The following is a 12,840-nucleotide window of genomic DNA, read 5'->3' as shown; positions in this document are numbered from 1 at the left end:
TTTTTGCATATTTTGCAGCATTTTCCAATAAGTACAACCTCTACAAAAAAAGTCATTTTCACCAACCCTGCAGCACATACCTCTCTAAATTAGTTACACAAATTGGCAAATCTGGCATAGATGATAGAATATACCTGCTGTAGACTAGGGTAAATTAAATAGGAGCTTCACAAAGCTGGCATCAACAGGGTTTGGGCAAGGTGTCAAAACTCAAAGCAAATTTACAAGAGATTGACATTCATGTACATGAATCTGATAAATTAAGTATCAAATTATAAAGCATCTGATCACATCTGTTTTGCTTCAACCAAGTGATAATGTCGACATATTCTTCGTTGCCGATTGTACACCAGTACCAATTCTATTCTGCAATCTTGCCTTTTCAGCCATTTTGTCAAAGCCTCTGTAAAAATGAAGGTAATATATTTCAGATATTTGAAAAAAGAAATGTATATGTCTATTCATTACTATGGTATATTCATCTCTGATTCTTGTCCTTACAAAGTTTCTATACAACTTTTGATAGTGTCTAATTTCACTTACCCTGCATATTCATCTCTGATTCTATTCCTCACATCTTCAGAGGCCCTTGCAGCTGACCTTGACCTTTCCAATGAACTTTCTCTTTCCCGTATTAGCGTATATCCTTTGTGTTCCTTGATACTCAGTAAATCATGAGTGTCTCTCTTCCACTGTTCCTCATCCAGTTTTACTCTAATTCATTTAAAAGATCCAGACAAATAAAGGTTAGAATATTTGAAATTTGAATATAATATTGAAATTCCTACAATTTTATTAAATCAGGGTTGGAAACACTGACAACTGCACACTTATGGAACTGAAGTGAGACTTTACAAATGTTTGGCTGAGTGTATACCAAACTATACAAACTGTACAAACATAAACGTACATACGACAAACATACGACTCTGGTAATCGAGCCTTTGGTTTACTAAGATAGGTGCAAACTAAATCTATTGTTCTCCAATGTGGTAGATTACACAAGTCACTTAGTGGGCTCGGTGATAGAGGTTGTGACATTCTAACCTGTGGTCAACATAGTGTAAACATTAGAAGTTTGGAAGTCCCAAAACAGCACTGCAAGTTCATGGAACTCTAAATAAACTAGTTATCAGAAACGCCCCCCCCCCCCCCCCCCCCCAAAACTGAGACTATAATTAAACCAACACCATTCAATAGCTTATCACTGTTGTATCAACATGTCGCGACAATAGTTTTAGTGTGTGTCTGTCTTAGTAAACCGAAGGCTCAACTACCAGAGTAACATATCATACACTGACATATACTTCATATTCATAGTACAAACCTCTTCAAGTTTTTCCTCTGGGTTTGTTCATTAAGACTCCTCAGTTCATGTGCTTTTCTAGCTTTTTCGTCTGCAGTTTGACTTGCTTTCTGCACTGCTACACCATCCACCTGTAAGGTCAATGGTAAAATATCAGATTCAATTCGGCAGGAAGCATGATCATGGTAATTTTGTTTGTTTGCAAGTGTGCAAGTACTTCTGTAATGGCATGCGGTAATGACACTATGTATGGGATAGCTATTTGCAAGATTCAAAAAAACAATTAGCTGATTCAAGTGTCTGGTTTGTAGTAAGAAGTGTACACTGTTTGGGATTTTAATCATGTGATAATCCAATCTAATAATTTCTTGGATGAAGGAAGAAAGATATCGGGTATTAAAATCAAATTAAGATTGTGAGAAATGTTGGCTATGAGATCAGATCTTGGCATACTTCTGTGTTTTAGTATTGAGAAATTTTGTCTTACCATGCTTCTGTGTTGTAGTAAGGCATCCCGCCATTCATCCATTTCTTTATCCATTGCTTTCCTAGATTCTCTACTCTGACTCAGTTGCTTTTCTTTCCTTCTCCTGTAAGTTTAACAATATAAATATCACATTGTGACAATCCCAAGTGTGTTGTCAAATTCTACAGTTAAGACCAGGACCTTTAAATGGTATGGATGTATTTCTAAATTCTAATACTGATTTTTACATGGTTACCCTGTAAGAGGTAACACGCATCTTTTTACTGTAAAAAGTTGATAAAGTCTTGGTGCAAACTACCCACTGGCAGGTGGTATACAGATTACAGCTATAGGAGAAGCAGTATTGCATTTGTACCAGTGAGTACTTGCACCGGCATGTGCGCATACTAGTGGTATATTTGTATTGTGGTGTAATATTAAAAACATTGATTGCATACATGTATGCAAATGGATGCAAATGATGGTGCAATGGTTCCTTGTACATCACATATAACTGCATAGTATGACCATAGACCCTCGTTGGTGGAGGGTCTACGGTATGACTTATGGAAATTTGCTGTTTTGGATAAACAAATGTATGAGCAATAACAGAACCCTGTGTTGCATGAGTGCCAGTGTGGGTGCTAAAAGGTATTTGCACTTGCACTTGCTGTGTTTTCTGTTGGACTTTCACTTGCTAGGTTCATGAAAGTATGGCTGCAGAGAAAACTGCCAGCACTTGTGCATATACACAAAGTACACTACACTTGCACTTGCTCTGCATGGGGTTCTGTCATAGTATCACTTACTTGTTCATGATGATTTCATTTTCTCTCTGGTGTACATGGCTATCATATCGTCTGGAGGCGACAGAGTGTTTCAGTTGCAAAGATTCAGCCAAAATCTGTTTTTCCTCCCTGTCAAACAAATCATTAAGTTGTACAGGTTTTAGCACTTCAATCCAGTACTCAGAACTATTGACAGTTCAAAACCAAAACCCAACATTTTTTGGGGTCATAAATTCAGCTTTGTAAATGCAGCGCAAAAAAATCTAATCTAATCTAATCTTTTATTCTTGTATATATGTAGAGCGCATTCCATATAAATATCTCAATGCGCTTTACAAAGCACAAAATCTCGAGTACAGTTCACATACAAAACAGAATCAAACAAAATATTTTGTACAAACTTGACAGATGTTACAAACTGTTAATGTTGTGTGTTTTTTACTTGGTTTATTTCTAGCTGCTATACTATCTTTGCAAATACTACTCAATTCAATATTTTAAGTTAATAGTTTTCTATCTGTCATACATAGAGCCATACATATCATCATACCATACACTTACTTTGATAATTTGTCAATGTAGGATTTCCTTGATCTGTATTTTTCATTTTCTTCTTTATTTCTCTGCTGTATTTTCTGTTCAAGGTAAGTAATATGTGATATCATTTAGATTAAAGGCTAAAGCAACTCCATGGAGAATTCAGCATTATTCTGCTTACTACTACCCAAGGACTTGCGACTCAACACACATATATAACGAAAACACTCGCCTTTCAATTAATCACCAATGTTATCCCTATGAAAACTTAATGCCAATCAAATGTCCTTGAATATATCATTTTCAAGTTAGTCGTTTTGAAGCTATTACCACAAGAGGGCACCCTAGATTAGTGAAAATGTGAGCTAACACTTTGATCATGGATGCCAACCACATGGCAACACAAGAAGTACTCAGTAAAACACAAAAAGATAACTCTGGGAATTCTTAGAAATTACATCATCTCAAACAAAAAGCTGAACTATACTGACTAGCTCATAATGCTATCAATCTTAGCCTTGAAACACAGAGAAATGGCAGTTTTAAAGCCCTACAGCCCTCATTTTCTTGTTTCCAAATAGCACTCCTAGTGGCCAAAGTATATAATCTTTTGTCTTTATCATAATTTTACTATGTATTATCATGGCTTTACACTTCCAAGTATCAAATATAGACCCAAATTTGTCACCATAGCAAAATAAAATGGTTTACTTTATTGCATGTATGCAGCGCTAAATCACACAGTTATTATTAAGTAGAGGGTGAAAGAAAGTAAGGAAAAATATAGAAAACCAAATTGATAAATATTTACCCTGTGATCATCCTGTTCTTTTCTTTCTCTTATTTGATCAGCTTTACTCATAGAATAGTTCAGATGTACTTTAACCATCTCTCTGAACTCAGTGTCTTCTTTTTCCTTTGCTATCTTCAGTTGCTCCTACAGATAGACAAAAAATAGTTACATCATATAATAAATCCTTCACTATGTCAATACCTGCTACAGATCACTTCAACATTTCTCTGTACTTATTGTATGATTTCATGTCATAAATCAAGTTTCTAGTCAAAGAGTCAAACAAAATTTAAAAACCAAATATCAAATTTCATTTTTATGATAATGAGAGACGTAAGCTTGAAAACACTCTGAATTTCCTTTTATCTTTGAGCTGCAAGACAATGAAGTTTTTTAACAACTTTTTGAACTAATACTCTGATTTGTAAGAAAGAGCAATCCTTGTGAAACTGATGAGTAAGCAATACTATTAGTATGAGACATATATATTTTCACTGAAATGTACAACATCAAAGGGATTTATAAAAATATTGACACATTCAAGTAAGGGTTTCATAATTTTTTTTTTTACCAACATTTTGTAAGAAAATGCCAATAGGCTAAGGAAATGTGACCAAAGACCTTATCCATCAACACTGAGGGGGAGAGTTCAAGAGGGGAATGAACCCCATCCCCCACCCTCCTCTTGACAATGTTATGTTGATATTTAATAAACAATTGACTGTTTAGAATTGACACTCATATATGAAATGTTGTCTTCAGGATTTCAAACTCCACACAAACACAAACACAAACACAAACACAAACACAAACACAAACAAACAAACACATACATACATACATACATACATACATACATACATACATACATACATACATACATACATACATACATACATACATACATACATACATACATACATACAAACAAACACAAACACAAACACAAACACAAACACAAACAAGAACACATGACAAATAGAAATCCTTACTTGTTGTTTTTTCCTTTTCTCATCAAGATGTTTCTTCATCATCAGTTGACTTGTCTGAAATAGAATCAGTAATACAATGAACTTCTTGCGTGTATTGTCAAAAATTCAACGTCTCTAATATCTCAGAAATCTGATATATCCTTCTATGGATTGGATAACGGGAACTCATCAAAGGCATCGGAATATTGGTGATAAGTCTTTATGAATAGTAACAAATTATTTGGTGATATTTGAATAGATACTACCAAACCAGAGAGACTATAGAGTTTCAATTAGGTGGCCCAATTTTTTCTAAATCACACACAAAGGTTTTCGTTATGAATTACACAAACTACAGGCACTAATAGCATGTACACACTGGAAATATTATATTTTAACTCATTGTGAACACAAATAAACAGTTGTCTGTTTAAATCTTCCTTGATTCATCTGACAGTGATGTTGATTTGTGTTCAAAGTGAGATAAAATGTATCATTTTATATGCTTTGGGGCCATCAGTGTCCGTATTTTGTTTGATGTAATTGGTAACAAAAAAGTATTGTATGAGATCAAGGCTGTATGAGGGGATAATACATCCATGGTGAGACATACAAAACATCATACTGCCTAATTGTACTAACTCTATAGTCACTCTGGTTTGGTAGTAACTCTATAGTGCATACCTTCATTTGTTCTTGTTTTTCTATTGTTTTCTGTGCTTGTAAGTCATTGAATTCTACTGTTCGTCGTGCATCTGCTACCACTTGTTCTTCCATCAGTCTGTGCTGCTTCTCTTGTAATCTCTGTAAAGCAGTCAAACCTAGTCAGTGCATTGACAGAAATAATTTTTAAAATGTCACAGCAACCTTTTGCAGATTGCACGACATATGCATGAAGTATGAAGTCAATGTGTATTAATATATACTACATATTTTATAAGATGTCTCTGATTTGAGATGTACAAAAGAATGCTTCAATTCCATTTTTCTGAAATGCTATTGCAATTAGAGATTACCTTAGCTCAAGGACAGTCCATACATGTCCTATTTATTTTGTACGTGGACAAACACAATATTTTTTCTTTTTGCTATCTGAGATTTCGTTCTTTTAGAATACAGCATAATTATTTGAGAACCATGACATTCCATTTTACTTCCAAAGGAATAATCTTTTCCACATGTATATGTATTCTCTATATTACCTCAGAAAAGCTGTCGGACATATTTTTATTTTCATTTCCAAGAACTATGACAAATTTTACCCAACTCTGACATGTCTGTGACCCAAAACACCATGAAGATTCAACAATCTGTGGTATTATTTAAACATTAACATACCTTCTTCCTTTCTCTGTCTCTCTCCATCTCAGCCAGATTTCTTCTTCTCTGCATTTCTGACTGTTGTTTGATTTTCCTTCTCTCATGATGTTCGTCATCCCATGATAATCTGGCAAGTTCTCTTTGTCGTTCTTGTTCTCTTTCAGAAAGTAGTTTAGCTTTCATCAGATCGGCTATCCTTTTGTCCTATCAGAAACAAACATACATTTATTTTATACATTATAAATTGGTTATTTAGCTTACTGTCTTACTACCAGTACTGTTACTGTTAGATAGATTCAGGAGCATTGCCAGAACAACCAGATGTTTGATTTCAACAACTGCTTGATAAATGAAGTTACTAGTACCTGGTAGTTGCCATGTACTGGATTACCATTTCACCACAAATATTTTGATGAAGTCAGTTATATTGTTTGAAAGACCAGCTGGTAGATGAGTCAGTTACATGTATGGGGGTGGGGTGGGGGGGGGAGTACTTTGTCACTGAAACCAGCTGTTTTAATAACCAGTTTGCTACAATCACGCCATTATTTTAGTTACCTTGTCAGAAAGATCAGCTGTTTTCATCACTATCTCACTGCTATAACTAGATAGATTCACTTACCTTGTCAGAAAGACCAGCTGTTTTCATCACTATCTCACTGCTATAGTATAACTAGATAGATTTACTTACCTTGTCAGAAAGACCAGCTGTTTTCATAACTATCTCACTGCTATAGTATAACTAGATAGATTTACTTACCTTGTCAGAAAGACCAGCTGTTTTCATAACTATCTCACTGCTATAACTAGATAGATTCACTTACCTTGTCAGAAAGACCAGCTGTTTTCATAACTATCTCACTGCTATAGTATAACTAGATAGATTTACTTACCTTGTCAGAAAGACCAGCTGTTTTCATAACTATCTCACTACTACTACTGTTAGATAGATTCAGTCTGGACATCGATGATGACCTCTTTGGTTGCAATGAAGTACTTGAGAAGGATTTATCCCAGGACCTATCTCTTACAGCAAACGGATCTTCTGATATATTCCTTGTCTTCTTTCTAATGAAAAATTTAGCAGAAAAAATTTTAATGAAAGGATAAATGAAAGTGTAACCATCGAAGACATAAAATGTTGAAATAAGATTACTCTCTGAAATGAAATTAGTGAACTATTAGTAATTTGTAGAGATGAAGTTTTGTTTCAGTAATAATAATAATAATAATAATAATACATAGTTTATTAAAACAAAAATGGGACCAAATAAAATGGTCAAATTGCTTGAGTTCACATATCATTAAATTACACATGTTGAGAAATAAAACAAAAAACAAGTTGATTAATAAAACAAGTCGTAAAAGTCTAATGAAATACAAAGTACAATGATTAAAGTTAAAATACAGTTACAGGGAATAATAAAATCAGGTACACAAAACTAAAAAAATAAAAGGCATAAACGGTCACAGTACATACATTGCAAGATTGTAATTGAATTTTAAGGAAAATAAACCTGACACTAGAATCTAGAATTTCTCTAAGGTATTGTACACAAAGAATTGAATATTAGAAAATATAATTTGATATAGGTGTAGATATAGTAATTTTGCAAGGACTGAGTGTGTAATGACAAACCTAGTTTTACAAAAACTACACCATTTATAGAAATCTTAGAGAGCTCAACCATAGGGTTGAAAGGATTACCCTCTTTGAATAATTGGTATAAATAAATGAATAAAAATCCTACACACCTTAGTTTGGTGGTCACTGTGTCATCTTTCCATTTTCCTTTTTCATATAACTCTCTGGACCTGATGGAAATTCAAAATAGAACATATTAATTTCACATGTTTTTAGACACAGGACAATATTCAATTTATGCTGTTTTGTCAACTCATTGCAAAATGTGGATGTTGGGAAAACATAGGAAAAAAAGCAAAGATGTTATCTGACTACTATAACATCTCATATTTTGGAAGAATGTCTTTCACACATAAAATAGAGCATTTGTCAGAGAGATGTGTCAGTATCATGTATTGCAAACAACTCATGGTGATGTTGACACTAGTTTGCAGTTTTTAACAATGTTTCAACATGTCACTATAAATCTTTACTCTTTCCACTGTTTCAGTTATATATTTTCAGAACCCATGGTACTGACTAAAATCAGCTCTATATTGTTATTACCTGTTGTCTTAGATCCCATGGTCTACAGTATTGACTAAAATCAGCTATCTAGTTATTACCTGTTGTCTAGTTCTTCTGAAGTAATTCTTTCATGTCCAATGGAGGTTGTCCAGGCAGTTCTCTTCCTCTGCAAACTCCCTACATCACCTCCACCATCTTCAACTCCTAGTACACACATCATCAAATAAAAATGTAGTTTTACTTTTACAACCCCTACAGTTGTTTCTTGGTGCCCTATTACTTTTAACCTCAGATCACCCTCTTTTTTTTTTTTCTTTCTTCTTTTTTTTTTTTTTTTTTTTTTTTTTTTTTGGGGGGGGGGGGGGGGGGGGTCTGAGCTTTAACCTGGGAATAATATCTTGTCTAAATCATGGTCAAGTTGTTATTCTTCCCATACAAAAACTACATGTGTAAGGTATATATATACATGTACTTGAGTTTGAAAAAACAGAACAAGTCCAAAGCTGGCAAAAATATCCTATCTATTAAAATCCTGACATTTCAACTGTACACAGACAGTCTTTTTCAAGCACTAAAAACAAGGTGAGAAGGCAAGATGGTACTGCAAACAATAATAATACAAGTTACAACTGATGTTCATGATGTTCACTACAGTGAAGTAAAATCACAGATAATCTGGTTCGCTAAATGCTAGTCTTTTCATGTGCAACTTAGTTCCAAAATGTAACATTCTCAATTTGTGGACAGATATCTAGCCACAGTCCTCTTTCATGAACATTTGGGAACAATTATAGTCTGATACACTGTAGTGCATAGTATGATGTGTTTGATAATATACTAGTATATCCTGGGACTAAAAGCTGTTTTCAACTACACTTACATGAGAGATATGGTATTTATACCCTGATCATTCTATGTCAAAACTTGAATCTACTTCATTGGTTCTGTGGTGCTCAAAATAATTATAAGTCAAAATGTTCCAAATCAAAATGGTTTTTCCTGATTTTTCCAATTATACTTAAAGGAGGTATAATTATATCATTTCCTAATATTTTACTTTAGATAAAATGGTGAAAATGCTTGTGACTTAAAGATTTGTCAGTACTCATCTATCGACTCGTAGTGACAAAGCCCCTTAGGTCACTCATATTTTCCTTGGCTGAAAGAAGAAAAATATTGAATAATTTTATCTAAATATTATCACATACTGTCAACTGAACTTACTTGTATACACTGGTTTGGAAGATTTTGTGTATTTTGATGGTCTTGACATAGTGAAGTCAGATTTTCTGAGTGGTGAACTACCAGTACTTCTAATGCCTTCCTCTTGATCCAAAACGATTCTCTCTCTTTCTGTTCGACATAACTTTAACTTATCTGAAAGACACAAGTCATGCAAATGGATGTGTGTTGGTTAATATTTGAAATTTCTTTTGAGTCAAAATGTGTTCAATGTTTGACATTTCTTGAGTAATTCATATTCTAAGTTAGTTAACAATATTGTCCTCTCCAATAACCAAAATACAATGTACAGTTATCATGATATTAATTAAAGGGGAACACCACTCCAGGAAATAAAGATATTTTCATATTGAACCTTTGGGTTCTGAGAAGTCATTTCATGAATTTCACATCACATAAATATCATGCAATTACAAGGTAACATCAAATTGATATTCTTTTTCACCTTCATTGTTCTAGCAGTGGTACATTTCTGCTCATGGGACTATTTATCTGAAAGAAATGCATTGTTCATCTAATACATATGCATACATGCTAAGTCCCATGAGGCAATGGTGTATCACTGCTGGAACAATAGAGAACAAACGAGTTCCAATTTGGTCTTTCTTGACAATCAAGTGAAATTATGTGATGTGATATCATAAAATGACCCTCTAGTACCCAAAGTTTATGAAAATCCCTTTATTTCCTGAAGTGGTGTTCCTCTTTAAATGTAACAATTCTACAGGTGTCTAATTGTCAGAATTTGACCTTTGCTGTGTTCAGAGTTGAGTCTAATACCAACAACCATTTTGTATATATTAGGAAAACAGAAGTCAGAAATAATACCATCACACCGCCAGTCAACCCCATTCTTGAAATGAAACCTCATCCCCTCCTATCAAAATCCAGGAAGGAGATAAAAACAATTCAAGAAAAAAAATTACTAATTTCAGATTGATATATTTATACTTACGCAATCGATCCCTTTCATGTTCTTCATAAAGATTTTTAATCTGTTTGTCTGACTTTCCAAGTGATCTGTACTCGTCTTCAATATCTTCTAGAGATTTGGGTAAGAGTTCAACTGGCTGTAAAATAATATGAAACCAGATTTAAATGTCCAGGTATATCAAAGTGATGGAATTCATATTTCATATTTCATAATTTCAGAATAACTACTGCTTGTGAAATACTTAGAGCATCTGTAAAATTTCTCCAAAGATCAATAAAGTATTTTCAAATGGAAATTCATCTGTGTTGGTAAACCATAGTATTCAATTGAAACTGAAGTGTGCAGTCGAAAATTTCAGGTAAATTTTCAATTTGTGTTTGTGTTTGGAACAAAAGTTCAAATTGAATACAATAAAGTATTTTGTATGTGTTGTTTATCTTTAAAGATCAAGCCAATATTCTAGGCACATCAAGAAGTGTTAATATATGGCCTCATGTGCCCCAACATGGTACATTGTAGAAGGAGGACCTGGGCACCATATCTCTTATCCCATATCCCTCATACATACTTGTAAAAGTTGTATACTTGGGAATTTTGAGGGTATGTTGCAAATAGACCATACTTTATAGAGAAGTGACAAATATAAGATTATTTTCAGGAAAAATATTATTCAGTTGTAACTCTTGTCGTTTTTAGTGGTCTGAGCTGCAATAGGTACCTTAATACTATAGTGTGCACATGCTTCCAATGATCGTGGACTGGTCAAGATATATCGACTATTTTCTGCATCTGGACTGTCAAAGTTATACAAGTCCAGTTTCAATTCTCTCTTCATTTTCTTCTCAGTTTCATCCACATCTTTGTTATCTGCAAACATGAAATAGATGACATCAGAACCTATATCTAGGAAACTCCACAAAAGTTAACTGTAAATTGCGATACAATAACTGCAGTAACTATAATTATGTGAATAACATGAAGTACACAGACTGTCCAGACCCTAGAACCAAACTCTACTGTCACTGATCTGCAGAGAGTTATGTTTCTGTAGACAAGAGAGATTAGTCTTTGGCTTTCAAAGCTGGTGGTCATACCAGTAGTTGTGCTAAAAATCAGATCATTCTAATTCTTGGTGACTGTGATATTGCTAGATAATAATAAAAACCAATGACTAAAGTCTCCAGTCTAATTTCTTTGAAACAAATCAATAATAACGTCCAGCTCATAATAAAGTTTGATTTTTTTTTTACTGTTTTTAAACTTAACTTATAGACACTGACTTTAGTAGCTCTCACAAAATCATATAGTACTGATATTAGACACATACACATACATATTTGCAATGTGGTAAATAAGTGTAGGTTCATGATGATATATAAATGCACAATAAATACATCTATTAATGATGGGAAACTGTATCTTGATTTTAAAGTATTTAAAGTATTACATGCATCAAGCTGACGTATCTGTATTTGTACATCTCAAATATTTCAAAATAATTATTGTATCTATTCGCATACATTTTTGTCACAATCATCACTGAGCAAGAGTCAGATTGAGTAATTTTTTTTTTAAGTTTGGTATTTTATTTTAAAACTTGTCATGTGTTTTGTCTATCGTGTGGTAGAAATCTAGTCACTTATGAGCTAATATTCTCTTCAACTTCAAGGATGGTCATATGATAATACAATTTTACGAATATTCAAAAAATACCATCCTTGAACAGAATCATAGCTCACAAGTGACTGTGGCTGAGAAATTTCTGCAAAACTTACCTGTGTGTTCGTCGAAGAAATCATCAACATTATAATTCGGTAGGGTCATTCCAGTTGTCACAGCCATCTTTAAAGAATATTTTACGTCTTGCGTTTACAGTTACAGAATTAAACTGCCGTTTGTTAGTAAATACTAGTATCAAAGGTTTGAAGTTGCAAGTCAAAACTTGTCAAACTTTGAACGTTATTGAAATTACTGGGTTACAACATCGTTCAAATAAACCGCTCTGTCGTTCACGCTGTGTACTCCAAAACAACGCAGTTACAACCCGTAGCTGTCGAACATAAATCTTGAATTCAAATATTTGATGAATTCTGTCACTTCTAGAGGCACGATATTACTTTCAACGGCAATATCATTGTTTACAGTTCACCTTGTCACCCTGGTTATCCAAGACGCTAGCGTTAGCGCTGAGAACGAGTGTGAAGCCACCATCATATTCATATTCAGTTTCAGTTTCAAAAGTTCACCTCTAGGCTCAATCTGAATATGATGATGGCTTCACACGTTCATCATCAGATTCGAAGTCTTCCGAATGGGCACGAACGCGAGTTC

At 33.8% G+C, this 12,840-nt stretch overlaps 1 protein-coding gene across 1 annotated transcript; it reads right to left on the bottom strand.

Moving 5' to 3' along the window:
* Positions 1-70: 70 nt before the first annotated feature.
* Positions 71-12,644, bottom strand: LOC144433997 (uncharacterized). The gene is made up of 17 exons (XM_078122433.1): positions 12,285-12,644; positions 11,228-11,376; positions 10,531-10,645; positions 9,558-9,710; positions 8,432-8,537; positions 7,937-7,996; positions 7,075-7,249; positions 6,200-6,385; positions 5,546-5,665; positions 4,883-4,936; positions 3,909-4,034; positions 3,122-3,195; positions 2,582-2,689; positions 1,794-1,896; positions 1,328-1,437; positions 544-714; positions 71-403 (listed from the first exon to the last, which is right to left on the bottom strand). Exons 1-17 carry the CDS (start codon positions 12,349-12,351, stop codon positions 304-306), a joined length of 1,977 nt encoding a protein of 658 aa, XP_077978559.1. The 5' UTR covers positions 12,352-12,644; the 3' UTR covers positions 71-303.
* Between the last annotated feature and the right edge of the window lie 196 nt (positions 12,645-12,840).

This window comes from Glandiceps talaboti, chromosome 4 (genome assembly GCF_964340395.1).
Source record: "Glandiceps talaboti chromosome 4, keGlaTala1.1, whole genome shotgun sequence".
NCBI lineage: Eukaryota > Metazoa > Hemichordata > Enteropneusta > Spengelidae > Glandiceps > Glandiceps talaboti.
This window is presented reverse-complemented; position numbering and strand designations above follow the sequence as displayed.

Excerpts from the sequence above, each read along its gene's own strand:
- LOC144433997 (XM_078122433.1), bottom strand. The coding sequence starts at position 12,351 with ATGGCTGTGACAACTGGAATGACCCTACCGAATTATAATGTTGATGAT. Across the intron at positions 10,646-11,227 it reads GTGCACACTATAGTATTAAG|CCAGTTGAACTCTTACCCAA; the intron begins GTACCTATTGCA and ends ATTATTTTACAG. Across the intron at positions 4,035-4,882 it reads AGAAAAGGAAAAAACAACAA|GAGCAACTGAAGATAGCAAA; the intron begins GTAAGGATTTCT and ends GTCTATCTGTAG.